This window comes from Podarcis erhardii (assembly GCF_964252035.2).
Source record: "Podarcis erhardii genome assembly, chromosome: 1".
Classification (NCBI taxonomy): domain Eukaryota; kingdom Metazoa; phylum Chordata; class Lepidosauria; order Squamata; family Lacertidae; genus Podarcis; species Podarcis erhardii.
Window position 1 is genome coordinate 84,177,563 of NC_138497.1, and position 18,348 is coordinate 84,195,910.

Genomic DNA, 18,348 nt, shown 5'->3' on the forward strand with positions numbered 1-18,348 from the left:
CTCTTGGTTCTCAGTTTGCTGCTCACTCCAAACTCTAAACTCTGGCTTTTTCCTTCTAACTATTCACAAGTTGGGGGGCCTCTCCACCTATTTGCTGTCTCACGCAGATCCCCTTTCCTTTGTTCCTCTTAATGGCCCATCACCCAGGTGATCGCCTCACCAGGAAGATAGCATGGCTTATATTTTAACACTTCCTGGATCCAGGGATTAGAAGAATTCAGGGGTTAGAAGGGTCTCCTTCTAACCCCTGAATTCCTACATCCCCTCCCCCAAACTCATAACATGATATATCATACTTTTTTTTTTTAAAAAAAGATACACAGAATCCAAGGCCAGCCAAGTTATTTTGACACCTGAGGTCAAAAAACTTGTAAGTGCTTCTGTCCTGAGCCTTACCTGGCAGTAAAAATACAAGAAAAAATTAAATAACTAATAATATACTGTCCTTTCATTTGCTAGAATTGCAACTGTATTATCACACTTTTAAAATATGATGTTAGCATTGTTTCCTCTGCCCTACCATTATAGCTTCCCGTCTTCTCTATATTTGTTCACCCCCGCCCCCCGCTTTTCTTTCTCTAAGATGTACCTGTCATTATCCTTCATGGACCAGCAGTTTTGTGACAGCCTGGAGAAAATGAGACTGCTGGCATCAGCGAAAAGCCGAGGAAGCCCCAGGGTCTATTTAAGCAGAAACTTCTGGGGCGAACAGGAAATGAATTGGAAAGATCAAGAATGACACAACTGGGGGAAGAGGAGACAGCAGAGACTGAGGGAGGTAGAATGAGGTAAGGCAACCTTGGATCCAGCTTTCACACAACAGAGGAGGAGAGAAACCTGATAGAATCAGGCCATATTATTTACCCCATAGGGTAAATGTCGGTGATAGATAGCAAGCACTGGCCTCGGAACCCTGGTTGCTATTTCTCAACTGAAAATGGCAATGTGAGGGATCTTTTGTTGCTCAGGGGAGAAGCAGTGTGTTTATGGTGATGCTCTACCCCTTCTGTATTTACTGCTTTCCCAGCTGCTTTCCTCCACCTGGCACAGAAGATACGCAACCAGGAGGAAGAGGGCTTTCAGGAGGAAGAGTGGTAGGCAGGGTGCGCCTTAAGCCCGCCCTGCTTCTCCCCTGCAAGACACCTCTGCAACTTTGCAAAGGATAATATTTGCCAGTGTGGTGGGACCAGTAGTAGTTGGTGGACTCTGGACTTGGAGGGGTTGCTTGGCAGTCCCAGACGTTGCGTGAGCAAGGCCAACTTGCTCTGGTTTTCTCCCCATCCTCCTCCCTGGCAAAGAGCAGTGGACACATAAGCAGTGCTGCTCTAGCAAACCTGTGATATAATAAAGGAACATCACAATGTGAGCAATTTGTTGTTATCGTGGCTATTATGGCGTGCCTCTAAACAAATGTCACTTCATTTAGATTATCTTCTCTGTAAGAGCATTCTGGAAGCAATCCTATCCCATGTACACTTGGCCATGAAGTGGCTCACTGTGTGACCTTGGTCCAGGCACTGCCTCTCAGCAAAATTGCTATGAAGAAAACGTGTCACCTTGAGCTTCTTGGATAAAAGGTGGGATATAATCAATCAATACATTGTTTTCTATTAATCATAATCATGTACACAGAGCCCTGCTGGGACAGCCTGGCATTCTGTTCCTGGCCAGATGCCTATGTAAACCGCAATAGCAGAACTGAGCAATGTTCTGCAGCAAGACAACAACCGTGCAACATAATCCTATGGATGTTAAGTCCTTCTGTATTAGATGGCACCTACTCCTATGTTAAGTGTATGAAGAAATCAGATTTTTCCGGTATCCTTTTTACATCTTGCTCCAAGACAGATGATGACAAACAAAAATAGCCAAACAAGCCAGGACGTCTTAGGATTCCCATAGAAAGTTCTCTCACATGCGTGGTACCCAAGAACTCTCAACTAAGTTACTTAGATATAACATCAGAGATATTTGAAATCTTACATATCAATTTAACATGGAATTCATGCAGCTTTTAAGCAAAATCCACACCACATCACACATGTGTGAATACATTTCTAGTTGGAGAAATGCAGAGTGAGAACATTAATCCCCCCAGTACGATGGGGGACTTTGTGAATCTGTCCAGAGTTTCATAGAATCATAGGATTGTGGAGTTGGAAGACGGCTGAAGTCTCACACATCAAGTTAACACGGCATTTGAAGGCTTTTAAGCAAGATGCACACCACATATTCACAAAGTCTCCCACCGTATTAAAAAACGATTAAAGCAAATCACAGTCGCAGCAACAGAGTGGCTCTTAAAACTCACACATACTTTAGATGACAAAGGCTAGAGGTTAAAGGACTCTCCTTCCTTGGATGTTTTAAGTAGAGATTGGATGGCAATATGTCATGAATGCTTTTGATGAGATTCCTGTATTACTGGGTCCCTGCCAACTCTCCCACTCTATGAAGATGTCCCAGCCCCTCCTGGCTCTTGGGTTGGGGCTCTGGTAGGACACCCAGTGGTGGTGGAGGATGATGCCCCTCAATATTGGGGGGCCTGGCCCCCCTGATTCAAAATATTGAGGGGGCTGGAGCTCCCAGCACTCCCTATACCTGGTGCCAGTGCCTCTGACCCAGCCCACTGCAGGGATGTGGCCCCTGCAGGGTTGCCTGGAAGAGAATGTGGCCCTCAGTCAGCATGATGGTATCAGATCTCTTCCCCAACTTGAACCAACAATCCTTTGTGCACAAGGAACAACTGGTATGCAGGAGGCAAGGGTAAGGGCAGGGTGTGTGTTTTCAGGCTCCCTAGTTGATTCTATACAGTTTAAAGTAGCTGAAAAAGACTGCTGTGTTGTGATTATAAGGGCTGATGGCTAGTGCTAGAGGGCTGGGTTGTTACACTGGCATATACTTCTCTGTGTGTTTGCATGGTAGTGCTGTCATTTATGCATCTTCATTGTGTAGTCGTCAGTTGCATCTGTTGGTGTGTTTGTGCTGGGCTGACTGTCATCTCTGAGTTGGTTTGACAGATGGATCTTGGCTGGATCTGTATTCGATAGTTATTTCTGTATTTTTGGCAGAAAGGCTGCCTTTTATGTATGTGGATTTATGTTAGTTTGTTGAGCCTATCAGTTTGGATATTGACGCTATGCCTCCGGGAGGATTTCCATCGCTGTGTTGACTCTGGGCGGAAATATATGCTGGCAGATTGCATGGGTACCAGAGGGCTGATCCCTAGCAGACATTTTGTACTTGAAAATGGATTCCCAATAACAAAGTACCCAAATATGTCAGTGAGGAAGGGTGACCCGCTTTAAAAACAAATATTAGTTGAGCCCAAGTAAGAAAAAGTCAGTTTATATCCATGGGATGAGCTCCCTTTGTTAACTGGGAAACCCAGCCAGATGTGTTTTTTAAATAAATGATAAATTATTATTATTATTATTATTATTATTATTATTATTATTATTAACTTGTGTGTCTGATGAAATGGACTGAGGTCCCTGAAACTTTCTGTCATGATAAATGTGCTAGCTTTATAGGTGCCACAATACTCTGTTTTTGCCACAACAGAATAACACGACTGCTGTTCTGGAACAGTGTAAACAAATATACCTTTTTACTTTTGTTGGAAATTTAGACTGCAAATGGCTCTGGTTACTATTCATTTCTTTGCTTGTCATGTATCGGGCTTTGTATTGACGTTGGGTGAACAGCTTGTCACAGGATATATTTGTGATGTGTCATGATTACTGTACTTTACAGCAGACAAGGGAGTGCAGGCATACAAAGTAATTGGTCAAGCAAACAGTCCCCTCCTAGTCTGACTCACTGACTGCTACGGCTGCTGCTTTTGAGAGAACAAGGTGCTGAGGGTGTATGTGTGGGACCCACACATGGCAACTGAGATCTTTGCAGGGGAGGGCTCTGGAGAGAGCCAGGAGAAGGCATGTGGGTGAACAGGCAACATGCCTGTAAATCCTAGTTGCTGGAAATCACAATCGGGGGCCTTTGCTTCTCATCCAGCAGGGCTCTTCTTATCTTTTTAAGGAGATGAAGGTAATGAGGAGAACTTATGCATTTCACTTTGTGTCAAACACTTGAGCGCAATAAATGGTCTGGCTGAGGGAGCCATGGTGGCACCACAAAAACAGTAGTGGCAGGTGTGGTGGGGCAGAGCCACTCCCCTGGCTGACGTTAGTTTCTCTGCAGCTCACCTGGGCAGCACTGGGATGTGGCTGGGTGGTGGCTACGTTGGGGCTGCAGGAGAGCTCATCAAGGCTTCCTTTTGTGCTATATTTCCAGGCACAGGCCCACAGTTTAAAGCTCAATGTCAGAACCCTCTTCCCCCTGACTGGCGCTTCCCCAGTGAAAACCCACTCTTCAGTTCTGCAGAGAACTCAAATTGCTGTTTCTTCTGATTGCTCTAAAGAGTGGGTTTTCCTGGGGACAGCGGCAGGGCAGGGGGAGAGCATTCTGACATGGAGCTTTAAACTGTGGAGCAGCACCATTTAAGTAAGCTACAGCAATGACACTACAGTAGTCTTATCCATACTTTCTCTTGTCCTACTGCTTCCCCCCAGGGAAAGCTGCTCTTTAGAGCTCAGTCAGAGCAAACAGCAATTCAGGGTTTCCCCAAATTGCCGTTTTGTTCTGATCTTTTGCTAAAGAGTGGGTTTTCCCTTAGAAAAGAGCAGGGCAAGGAAAAAAAAACCACTTGGACCCTTGCCTAAAAAGCATGGGTCAAGCGGAAAATGGCTCGGACCTGTACTTTTGAGGCATGATACAAATAGGTGTGGACGAGCCCACTGCCAGCTGCTACTGACAGTGCTGACTATCTGACGTGGATTGAGGATGTGTGCAGGAAGGTGCTGCACTCAAGTCATTGCCTAAATGTCATTCTCTAAAGAGCCCGAGGTAGGCCTACTACCTGCTCCTTATTTATTCGCGAGATGTAAGTTGCATGAAGCAACTTAAATCTAATACAAAGATGACATATTTTAATTAAGAACTGTTAATGTTCTGCCACACAAAACAGGCCATTTTCTTATGGCTGTGTACACACTATAAAGCATGTTTGAAACACATTTCCACCTCAAAGAATTCTTGGCACCGTCATTGGGAATTATAACTCTGTGAGGGGTAAACAACAGTACCCAGAATTCTTTCAGGGGGAAAAGGTGCTCTGAATGTGCTTTAAAGGTATAGTGTGTAATTAGCCATAGATAATCTCACAAATGTGTTCTTTATTCTGGAGCTCTTTGGGTGACATTTTTAGCTAGGGGTTAACATCAACAAATATCACAGGCTCAGGGAGACAGCATTTGTATTAGCATTTCTTTAGTTGGTGTCATGGACAGGCTGACACATGAAGCAAATGAAATGAATTGTTCAATAAAATGACCCACCAAATGAGCCTGAAGAGGGTGGCCTGAATCACTTCCATGACAAGAAGACTCAAGAGATGTTCACATTATTTAAAAGATGGGAACATAATTGATAATTCTGAACAATATAAACAATTCTAATGTTCAACCACTAAAATGGCTGGATTAAAAACAAGAAGCACTCTCTGTGAAAGAATTGAATCAAAAAGTTTAGTTTCCTTGCAGATTTTGAAAAAATGAAAATGTGAACCCCCATGAAAAATTCTGGAAGTAAACATTGTATAGGTGTGGATCAAAGTATTGCTTGCACCCCCTAAATGGTGGTGATGTTAATAATAAAAGCAGATCTCACCAAGCTCTGTTCCCTGTGTGACATTTTGGGGCAGCGTGGCAACTGGAGGAAGCTTTGCTGTGTGTCACAGTCAAAGAAAGCTTCAGCATCTTCTCTTCCAGTTGCCTGACCGCCTTCACCCACGATAGCCCACTTCTTAATGGATGGTGATGAGTGAAAGGTTGCCATGAAAGCTGGTGGGCAGCACTGATTGGTCCTGGCTGAAGAACAGATGTCAGGATGGATATAAACATGGGGGAGATAAAAGAATGACAGCATATTGGTCAGATTCTTCAAAGGGCTCCCTGGAAAACCTTTGTGCCAAGTTGTTTAGTTTAATCCTGAATTTACCCGGAGATGTGCATGAACTTGCACACACCCATTTGTCAGCCTCCAGGCCTAGAGCAGCTCATATCAGCTGCCCTCTGATAAATAAGTTAACAGGGCTGACAGCAGTCTTGGGGTCACATGAGTTACAAGGCTGAAAGTACTGCCTGCCAATGGGTTTCTGTGAGCAGAAAATGTGGTGGTGTACTATTGCCACCTGCTGGAATTCTCTGCAAACAGAAATTTGACAGATTTAGGGCAGACGAGCTTAAATCCTGTAGTGTATTTATTGAACCAGAGCCGGGGTTCATTATGTCTATCAGCCACAAAAGCGCCTGTTGTCTCTGTCATGTGCATTTTGAGCACTGCTGGTGCCCAAAGTTGTCACCGCTGCTCTCTGGAAGCTGGCACAAAATCTTGCTCTTGAGGATGAGACAGTGCAGATTTCCCACCCATTCTTTGTAAGACATTTGCCTAAAATATACTCTCAAAGTGCTGTTTCTCATTTTGGATCTTGTAAAACCCAGTCACCTAGAGAAGAAACAATGGCTTCTTGTTGAGACAAATAATTGGGCTCTTCCTAACATTAAGAACATAAGAGGCGGTTTCCTGGATCAGGCCAATGACCCACCTAGTCCAGCATCCTGTTCTCACAGTGGCCAACCAGCTGCCTATGGGAAACCGCTCCTCGCTCCTGTGGTTTCCAGCAACTGGTATTCAGTAGCATTTCTGCCTCCTACTCCGGAGGCAGAGCATAGCCATTGTGGCTAGTAGCCATGGATAGCTCTCTCCTCCATGAATTATTAGTATAATAATTCTAAAAGCCTTGTTCTGATGAAGTGTGCTCCACTGAAGGGCTGTACACTTTTTGATCTGCATGAATTAATATTGTGTACACTGTCTGTACACTTGTTGAGTGTTACATGTGAATAACTTTATAAGTCCAGCTATTTATGCACAGTGGCTCACTATGCACTCATTAAATGTAGTATGTGAGCACACCTTATGGGAGGCCTTAAGGGCAGACTTGATAAACTCTTTGGAATACATTCAGGAACAATTCATGTGCAAAAGAAGCAGCTTATCCATATCCTTATCATTTGGCCCTTCAAGGTCATTGGGTTGTTCACAATCTGGGCAAGAAACTGAAAACTGTGCAAGCAAGAGATGCTGATCTGCTTCACGCTAAATGTTGACTTCATTCACATTCCATTTGTTCTGTTTTATGCCAAATAAGGTGATTTAAAAATTGCCAGGGCAGATATTTTTGTTGGCAAGTGTACTAAAAATACTCCTCCTTTCTCACTTTTCTTCCTCACCTTCATTTGTTTAATTGGCAACCACAATAACTGAATGAAAAATAAATAGTGTTACGATATGGATGCAATGCAGCTGCAAAGTGCTAGCTTGAAAGTAAACATGATGGGACTGCTCGTGGGAATCAGAGAGACAGTCTATTCACAGTGCGAAGCACTGGAATTAGCTCAGAGTGTAATATGAGCTCTTCCGTTTGTTCCTATCCAGGAAGTGTTTGACGGAAGTGTTTGACTCTACACTGCTGGAGCTTGAAGAGAGCAGTCATGTTTTTTGTAATGCTGCAAAGACGGAAATAAAGGCATGTAAATACGTTTCTGTCTATCTCTTTCCCCTGCCCGGGGGGGGGGGAGCAGGAAAGAGGGGTGTGTTCTTCTCACGTTTGAGAAGAATCGCCAATCGAGACCTTGCCTGCGCCTGCTGGGGAATGCAGCCAGGGAGGTCAACAGGGAATCAAGCCGGGTGCCTGGGAGAGTTGCCAGTTTCTCCTGATAAAGGGCTTGATATCCACCAGCAGCTGTTCAGCCCTCAAACTCAGAAAACACACACACACACACCCCTTCCTAATATAATCCATTGGAAGAATGATAGCTCAGTTGTGGAATGCATGCTTTTTCATGGGAAAATGTTCCTGGTTCACACCCAGGTTCTGTAACTTTTTTGCGGGGGGGCACAGGACCATATATATATTATATATATAATATCACATCAAATATATATCTTTGCACACTCCAGTCTTTTCCTAGCTATAAGTGTAGGACTGGGAAAGCTTTCTTGTTTTATATGCATATCTTCAAAAAGATTAATGAGGCCATATCTTTAAGTGTTTCTCCTGCCAGTCCAGGTAATTATGAATACAACAGCACAGACGAATACAATATAGGAAAGCATTTTAAAAAAAACCAAAAACCCCCAGAACATCATAATTAATTAGGAAGAACCATGCAAAACTCCTCTTCTGCAAAACATTTCTGGTGTCATATCATAAAACTGACCACATGGTCTGCTTTGTGGAAATATTTACTGACATACCTAAAACGCAGACACACCCCTTCTTTCTTGCAATGAAAAAGGGCACAAAATAGCAGTTATGCCAGTAAATCAGTCATATTGTTCACCCTACAGAAACAATGTTAATTATAATATTATACAAGCATACCTTTTCTTGCATAAAACGGGTTGCTTAAGACAGGGTGAGCATAAAGTTGATTAGGCTCTCTTGCTGCAGATTGGCATGAGTTTCTGTTGAACAATACAGTAACTGCAACTCTCTGATTGCTGAAGAAAACTTGGTGAGAAACTAGGAGCAATTCTTAATGTGAGAAAGCTAGGAGCTCAAGCCTATTGAATTCCTGGGCTGAACATATACTCAGAGGTACCCTTTTGCCTTCTTTAATTCTAAGTGTATGAGTGCCTCCAGATCATCAGTATTTTTGAGGGAGGGATTCAAATGCATACCAGGAAATTAAAGTTTACACAACTGAAGTGGTTTAAAGTGCTCTGTTGCCTAGCACGTCCATTTTTTAAAAAGAAGTTAGAAAGAAAGAAAGACCTTTTGTGGTTCGAAAGAGGACAGGGAATTGCATTGAAAAGTTTGAATTGAATGATTAATTGTAAAACATATGAACACCCTGCAAACAAGTCAGGATGAAAATTCATTGTTATATAACCTTTCCACAAACAAATCAGAATGAATGCTTAGCAGAGATCCCATACAATATTACCGGTACTTCCACATAAGCTTTGTGCAAACAAATTAGGATGAATACTCAGTAAATAGGTTGCCTGGAGGAGTTCTGTGTCTTGTCAGGTTTAGCGTGTCTCCCACACAAGACACGGAACGCTGGCAGTTTAAGTAGCTGAGGTTTATTTCTCAATAACAGGCTTACAGCAGTCCAGGCTTCTAAAACTCATCCTTCGCCATCAGAGTCAGTTGACTCGACTGGCTTCTGACCCCAACCAAGGCCAGATATACGCCACGTCCTCCCCGGCCTCCTGCTGGCCCACCTTTGCTCTAATTGCTTGCTCCTACTTCTTGGTGACTCAGGTACAGCCAATTCTGGAGATTCCTCTCTGCTGGGCATGTCCCTGCCATGTTTGTTCCACTATGGGCTTATCCAAACTTACGGTACCTTTCCTCCACTCTTTCCAGGGATGGTGCAAGTGCCCCCCCTTTTTGCTCTGGAGTTCCCCCCACAAAAACCTGCTCTTTAAAGCTGAATCAGAGGAAAGGTTGAAAACCTGAGTATGTTTGCCAACTCGAGTTGATGTTTGTGTGTGCCACTTATTTTTATTTATTTATTAAATTTGTATACTGCCCTTCATCCAAAGTTCAATCTTAGAGTTGCCATATTTTAAAAAGTGAAAAAGAGGACGCTATGACGACTCTCATTTTAAATACCCCCACTATATGTAGGCTATAGAAGCTGTGCATATTTGCTGAGGGGGGGGGCAGGAGAGGAGAAGAGGAAAGCAAGTGTTCAACCATCAGCTATGTCTATGTCTCATCTAGAAAGTATAGCCAGATTTAAAAAATCCACCTGGACAGAAATTTTACCTCTGAAAAAGAGGACATGTCCTGGAAAAAGAAGACACATGGCAACCCTAAAGGGCATATAAAGTTAATCAGCCCAAGGCCAGAATAAAGAGAAATGTTTTTGCCTGGAGCCTAAAGATATGTAATGAAGGCACTAGGCGAGCCCCCCTGGGGAGAGCATTGCACAAACGGGGAGTCACCACAGAAAAAGCCCTTTCTTTCTTTCTTTCTTTCTTTCTTTCTTTCTAAAAAGTTTATAAGATTTTATTAATACATTACAATAAAAAACTAATCTAAATAAAAACAGAAACAGAAAAAAGAAAAGAAACAAGAGCACACAAAACTCCTCTTTCACAGGTAAATCTTAACTTGACCAACACAGAGAAAGGTGAACCTTCCCAGCTGCTCTCATGTGGGAACTTCCCAGCCTCCCACCCTGGGAGATCTTCCCTTCCATGCCAACAACAATCCCAATTACATCACACAAACCTGAAGTCTAACAACCCCTGGCTTAAGAAGGAATCCTATGACAGGCCCACTATTTTCATAGGAACCCCTTTCTCCTGATTACTCTCTTTACAGCATCTTTCACTTCTTTGTTCTTTACACTGTAGATCAAGGGATTCAACATTGGAATCACAACTGTGTAGAACATGGAGACCATCTTGTCCTGATCTTCTGAGAAGCTGTTGCTGGGCTGTACCACATAGATAAAGAAGAGGGTCCCGAAAAAGATGGAAACGGTGGTGAGGTGGGAGAAGCAGGTAGAGAAAGTCTTACGCCGGCCCTCTGCGGAGCGGATCCTCAGGATGGCAGCGAGGATGTAGATGTAGGAGATGATGACAAGAGAACTGCTGAGAGTGCCCAATGTGCAGGACATGGCAAAGAGCACTAACCTGTTGATATGTGTGTCTGAGCAGGAGAGCGATATCACTGCAGGGATGTCACAGAAGAAGTGATTGATCTTGAACTGACAGAAGGTTAACTGGAAAGTTAAGGCTGTGTGTGTAATGCCATTTAGCAGCCCCACACAATAGGGGCCAGCCAGCAGTTGGAGACAAACTTTCCTAGACATGATGACCTTATACAACAGTGGGTTAGAAATGGCCACATACCGATCATAGGCCATTGAAGCCAAGAGATAACATTCGACACCCAAAAAGAAGCCAAAGAACCACATCTGCGCCGCACACCCGGGCAAGGAAATCATTTTGCTCTCTGCAACAAAATCCATCAACATCTTAGGGGTGACAACTGAAGAATAGCAGAGGTCCACAAAGGACAAGTTGCTGAGAAAGAAGTACATGGGAGTGTGAAGCCGGGAGTCAGTCCTGATTAAGAGGATCATCCCAAGATTTCCCACGAGGGTGATGAGGTAGACCACTAGGAAGAATATGAAGAGGAGGATATGCAGCTCTGGAGAGCCAGCAAAGCCCAGAAAGATAAATTCATGCACTATGGTGTGGTTTACATTGGCCATTCACAGTGTCTCTGTGTAGAAAAGTAGAAGCTAAGTTCTACTATAGTGCAGGGAATGTAGATGAAATACAGGCTGTGAATGCAATAGGTGGTGAGGAGGGGATTTGCCACAGCTCATGCTCTGCATAAAGAAAGTCCCTGATTCAATTCCTGGAATCTCAGTGAAAAACAGAATCAGGCTGCAAATGACATGGAAAGTGTCTCTGTGCTGGTGGAACACAGAGAGCTGCTGATGGTCAGAACAGACAAAATAAAGAAATACTAGTTTTCTATTTCAGCTGTTGCATATTTAGGAAGCTATTTTAAGAAAAAAAGATGATTTCTGAAAATATGCACGATACCTATAATGTTCTCTGCTTTCCTATTTACAAGATTCTTGTTCTGCCTAATGCACTTTCTACCTTTTAAAGAAGTCAATGGCTAGGAAAATGTTGCAAGTACTGAAAAGCAGGGGCACTGATGGAACAAGAAGGATTTTCAAAAAAATCCTATTTGAGGTGCGGGGAGGGAGAAAAATGTGTCCAGACAACCCACATTGTGCAATTTGAAGCAAAAACCAACTATCCCCACAAGCCTTCCCATATCCCTATGAGTCATTAACTTTCTTATCTCTTTTACTTAAAACAAAATACACTTCCCATAATTGTCCTGGCCTCCTTAGGAATGTGGCACTGAATTTTTTTGGCAACTTCTTTCGCTGATTCAATCTTACATCAATGGGAACATTGAAATGATGGTAGTAAGTTAACTTGTAGCAATTTCTGAGTTGCTTTGGTCTGAGAACCTGTACTCACTGGAGAGAAAGTCCCATTTGAACTTAATGGGACTTACTTTGGGAAGTCTTGTATAGGATCTCAATGCACATCTTCCAGATGAGGTTTTCTTGGTCTCTCCAGGGTTGTTTACAAAGGCAAAGATCTTTATATCCTTCTGAGTTCTTCAGTCTGGGGCTTTGAAGACCCATTTCTACTGTCAGGTGGTAAAGCTGCAATTATTTTTTGTTCCATTGGGTATGAACATTAATTGCACTGAAAATTTTTTTGATGAAAAATGAAAGATGCTTTGGCCACAGTAAAGCCTGTCTTTTTCATCTGCTAACCTTGAAAAACAAGAATATTACTTAGAATGCCATTAGCATTCTGAATTCAGAATAAATGTAGCCTCATAGAATCTGAAGCTGTTTAACACTTGCATTTGACATTATTTATTTCATTTATATCCCACTTTTTCTCCAAGATGCTCAAAGTGGCATCAGTATCCTGAATTCAAAAAGCACAGGTCAAAGTGGTTTTCTGCTTGTCCCATGAGTCTGAGTGGCTTTGCCTTCGTCCCAGTGCTTTCCTCTGGAAAGCCTGCTCTTTAGCACTAAATTGGAACCAACAACAATCTGTGGAGAACTCAATTGTCATTTGTTCCATTTCAGTGCTAAACCATGGGTTTTCCTGGGGGAAAGTGGTGAGGCAAACAGAGAGGCAAACAGAGCCCTTAATTTTGCCCTTGTAAAACTAAGCAGGGAGGAACATGGGGACAAAAGTAGAATTAATTGGTTTTACCTGTCATTGGCTCTGGCTGCACCTACTGTTAACCTCTTTGCCTTCTGCCCTACCAGATCCAAAGGGCACCAGTCCCTGAGGTGGAGGGAATAGCAAGCAAGACATTCTTGCGGGGTGTAATGCTGCAATGAATTGTTTTGCTGTAGTAGCACAAATGGTAATGTTTTCTGGAAGCGGATAACAAGGTGTTTGGAGCGATAACGTTCATACATCATTGATGCAAAACATTGACTTCCTTTTCAGCATTTGATAGATAATCCAGAACAGCCTTTACTGGGTCATGAGTATTATGGTGACTTTGCGAGCATTTGTTTATTCTTATTTTTGGGAAGGGTGAATGGAAAGCAGAAGGACAGAGAGCAATATAGGCTCATAATCTTGCTCCAAGCCAACTTCCAGCATTTCTTCAAGTATTCTCAAAGCCATTTTAGATATTCTTTCCCAGCATGTACTTGCATCTTCAGCCTGAGATTTTCCTGCTAGAAACCTCACCAATCCCATATGTCTAGCTAGCCATGATGACCTTCTGCCAACTGTTCCCTTAACTAACTTTAATTTTTACATTAACCATGTAAATTAATTACATTTAATTTTTTCCTTTTCTTAGCCGCTCACTGCAAACTCTGCCCTTTTATCCATATAGATAGATATAGATATACATAAAATCAATTTATAGATAAGAAATAAAAACACAGACATCACACAGTTATATATATATATTTAATAAACTTTTTTTTAAAAAAAATCTTTTCTTTACAAATGCCAAAGTGTAAAACAACAAGCATCCACCCCCCCACCCCGAAATACCTTTTACCATGCAAACACGTATTTATTACATACCAGGTTTCCCCTTTAAGGTCTTAAGGCTTAACTACACATCTCACACATGCATAGGCTGGAAACAAAAGCTGCTGCTGCTTATGCTTAACGTTTCCCTTCCCAAAGCTTCTAGGCGTTAGCCTGACCCCTAAGACCCTTTTCCTCTTGCAGTGTTCCAAATGTATATTTGGAAGCCAAACATACATTTGAAATGTTTGTGAAGAAAAGAGGTTCAGTGCAAAACTCGATGGTCGATTTCCCTTAACAAATCACCATCAATGGGTGGAAGGCAAACAGGATCATAATCAAGGTGAGAGGTTTGTAGGGGGCTTTAAGTCTCTGCCCCATCATAGTCCCAATGAGAATCTACCCACACTTGCTATTTCTTCTTTCCCCTGCTCCAACCTTGTGTTATCATGGAAATCATGGGACAAATGTCATGTCAAGCTTGGTGCTTAAGGAGAATTTAAAGCAGAGGAGCTGCAGACAGGGAAAGGGCCAGGGAGACTGGTCGCTGCTGGTCCAATTTTTGCCCAAGGGAAAAGCATCCATAGATTTTTTTGCCATACACACACATATTTAGTGTGCAGTACCCTGCTTAATGCTAGTGCAGAGTTTGAAATTTAATTCAATGAAGATCACTGAATTTAATTCAATGAACCAGATCATATTGATCTGAATATATTTCTCTGCTTCTTAGACCAGTATCCCCTCTGCTTCTATTGCAATATTTATTTATTTGCTGTGAAATTCCTTTCTTGAACTGTTAGCCATTTAGATATTAGCTGTTTCAACACTTAACAGTGCAGTTACGTACATATCTACTCTGAAGTAAGACTTCTCAAGCCCAGACGAGAGTGCACAGAATTACCACCTCATTGAGCAGTCCTCAGGTGGTGGTGATAAGATGGTAGAAGAATCTTTACTTCGCTCCTTCCAGGACAGAAGGTGTATGGGAGCTGCTTTCCTGTCCTTTTCTTTCCTTATGATATATATATTTTTAAATTCCTTCCCACAAACATAAATGGGAAAGAAAACCACTATTCTACCTCCAGGACTCAGAGTTTCATGCTGTTTGGGGGCCTTTTCAAGAGTCTTCACCAACACACTTCCTTTCATGAATTCCCCAAACACAAATGAATGGAAATAGCAACTTTTTATGCAAAAAAAAAGAATAACTGCATATCAGGAGAAATGTTTCATTCTAAGCACCCTCTTGACTGCGTCTTTCACATCTTTGTTTCTTAGGCTGTAGATCAAGGGGTTTAACATGGGGATCAGCACAGTGTAGAACATGGAGACTGTCTTGTCTTCATCTTCTGAGGAGCCAGAGCTGGGCCGGACATAGATGAAGAAGAGGCTCCCAAAGAAAAGAGAGACAGCGGTGAGGTGGGAAAAGCAGGTAGAGAAAGCCTTGTGCCTCCCATCACTGGAGCGGATCCTCAAGGTGGCTGAAAGGATGTAGATGTAGGAGATGATGACAATAAAGCCACTGACTGTTCCAAACATGAAGGAGAGACCAAAAAGCACCATCAAGTTGAAACTTGTGTCCGAGCAGGAGAGCGATATGACTGCAGGGATGTCACAGAAGAAATGGTTGATTGTGGACTTGCAGAAAGTTAACTGGAAAGTTAAGCTGGTATGTGTTGTAGCATTTAGTAGCCCTGCGAGATAGGGTCCAACCATCAGCTGGGCACAAATTTTCTTCGACATAATGACTGTATAGAGAAGAGGCTTGGAAATAGCTACGTACCGATCATAAGCCATGGCTGCCAAGATGAAACACTCGGTGGCCACAAAGAGACAAAACATAGCCATCTGTGCTGCACATCCAGGCAAGGTAATGCTTTTGCTTTTCACGACAAAATCCATCAACATCTTAGGGGTGACAACAGAAGAATAGCAGAGGTCCACGAAGGACAGTTGGCTGAGGAAGAAGTACATGGGGGTATGAAGTCGAGAATCGATCCTGATTAATAGGATCATCCCAAGATTCCCCACAATGGTGATGAGGTAGACTACAAGGAAGAATAGGAAAAGCAAGATTTTCAGCTCTGGTGAGTCAGTGAAGCCCAAAAGTATGAACTCATATATGGTGCTGTGATTTTCCCTTGACATGCCTTTTAGTTCTGTAGAGAATGTAGAGAAGAAAACACAAGCGATTTCTGTAAAACTCAAGTTTGGATCACAGAAAACTCTGAATCCTTGTATCCTGCTGGCTATCATGCCTCCTATGGTTATACCTGTCCTGACCCAAGACATTTTGTTGCCTGAGGCAAACTAGAAAATACACTGCCAGTCATTGAACTAGGACTAGGACACTGAACACTAAGCAGATGATAACTACCACCCTCTTAGACATACCCTCTTAAGCTATTTTTAAAATGCATTTGTTTAGTTTTGTTGTGTGTTGAGCATACATTGAGCAGAAGGTTTGAGTCAGTGACTTCCAAAGTCTGTGCCAACCCTAAAATGATTTGATTTTAGGCTTCTGGTTTCGCTCTGTCTTAATGATGATTGAGGGTAATTATCCTTGTAAATTTTCCCCAGGGATGGGGGTTGGGTAGGCTTCACTCACAGTTTGTCTCGGTACCTGGCTCTTGTTCTGGCATGGAATGTGGGAGTCAGGGTGTCGCTGAGTACAAAAGCACTTTGCCTGCCAAAAACCCTCCAACGTCACCATTAAGAAACAGAGGTTCTCCTGTTAATTAGAGCTTAATTGGACTAAAGTACAGATATGTGCTGGAAGAGATGATATCACAAACTGTGGAACAAACTAACTGCAAGGACTTTAAGGTTTGAACTTGAGATAAGACTTCATTCAGTGCAAAAGATGGGGGGGGAGCCTACGGTCTCTTCATTTAAAGTTTTCTTCTCTACATTTATGATTTGGCAACCCTCCTCTGAATATTAGTTCAAATTATATTTGTAGAAGCAAGGATGGAAGAAATTGGAATTTAAATATGGAATATAACTTCAAACTGAACTGTGTGTGTAGAAAAGGAAAAAGGGAGGGAAGCTCTATTTTGCAAAAGGTAAATAATTGCTCGCATATCTTCAGCTGGAAGGAAGGATGAAAGGGGTGTGAACTGCCAAGGAACTGATAGGGCTCTTTATTGAGTCATCTGCAGTTCGACAGACCACTCTTGTTCCCAAGCTGAGATGAAAAACAGGTAATATTTATTTGGACAGAGTGACTTTTGCAGCTGTTGTTAAAGCTGAAAAACAACAGAGCATGGGATGGAGAAATTTCTGGAACAGCAATAGGATATCAGTTCTGCCCAAGGCATGGCAGGCAGGAAGAAACACCACGGACAGAATAATTGCCACACACAGGAAGAACAAGCATATAGTTTGAGTTCCTCACTTTTAGTTTTATAAATCCTTTAATGTGTCAGCACAAATAATTAATTGCAGATTTCCAAAAAATAGCAAGGAGAGACAAGAAGGCCTTCTTAAATGAGCAATGCAAAGAAATAGAGGAAAACAATGGAATGGGAAAAACCAGAGATCTGTTCAAGAAAACTGGAGATATGAAAAGGAACATGTCGTACAAAAAGGACAAAAGTGGTAAGTACCTAACAGAAGCAGAGGACATCAAGAAGAGGTGGCAAGAATACACAGAGGAATTATACCAGAAAGATACGGATGTCTCGTACACCCCAGGTAGTGTGGTTGCTGACCTTGAGCCAGACATCCTGGAGAGTGAAGTCAAATGGGCCTTAGAAAGCACTGATAATAACAAGGCCAGTGGAAGTGATGATATTCCAGCTGAACTATTAAAAATTTTAAAAGATGATGCTGTTAAGGTGCTATACTCAATATGCCAGCAAATTTGGAAAACTCAGCAGTGGCCAGAGGATTGGAGAAGATCAGTCTACATCCCAATTCCAAAGAAGGGCAGTACCAAAGAATGCTCCAACTTCCGCACAATTGCACTCATTTCACATGCTAGCAAGGTTATGTTTAAAATTCTACAAGGCAGGCTTAAGCAGTATGTGGACTAAGAACTCCCAGAAGTGCAAGCTGGATTTCGAAGGGGCAGAGGAACCAGACACCAAATTGCAAACATGCGCAGGATTATGGAGAAAGCTAGAGAGTTCCAGAAAGACATCTACTTCTGCTTCATTGACTATGCAAAAGCCTTTGACTGTGTCGATCATAGCAAACTATGGCAAGTTCTTAAAGAAATGGGAGTGCCTGATCACCTCATCTGTCTCCTGAGAAATCTCTATGTGGGACAAGAAGCTACAGTTAGAACTGGATATGGAACAACTGATTGGTTCAAAATTGGGAAAGGAGTACGACAAGGCTGTATATTGTCTCCCTGCTTATTTAACTTATATGCAGAATTCATCATGCGAAAGGCTGGGCTGGATGAATCCCTAGCCGGAATTAAGGTTGCCGGAAGAAATATCAACAACCTCAGATATGCAGATGACACAACCTTGATGCAGAAAGTGAGGAGGAATTAAACAACCTTTTAATGAGGGTGAAAGAGGAGAGTGCAAAATATGGTCTGAAGCTCAACATCAAAAAAACGAAGATCATGGCCACTGGTCCCATCACCTCCTGGCAAATAGAAGGGGAAGAAATGGAGGCAGTGAGAGA

The 18,348-nt window shown here is 42.5% G+C and overlaps 1 protein-coding gene across 1 annotated transcript; it reads right to left on the bottom strand.

Moving 5' to 3' along the window:
• Positions 1-10,430: 10,430 nt before the first annotated feature.
• Positions 10,431-16,004, bottom strand: LOC309331206 (uncharacterized protein; the record flags this gene model as incomplete). The annotated part of the gene is made up of 3 exons (XM_081843291.1): positions 14,932-16,004; positions 12,197-12,350; positions 10,431-11,368 (listed from the first exon to the last, which is right to left on the bottom strand). The coding sequence occupies exons 1-3, from the start codon at positions 15,997-15,999 to the stop codon at positions 10,431-10,433; spliced, it is 2,160 nt and encodes a 719-aa protein (XP_081699417.1). The 5' UTR covers positions 16,000-16,004.
• Positions 16,005-18,348: the final 2,344 nt, after the last annotated feature.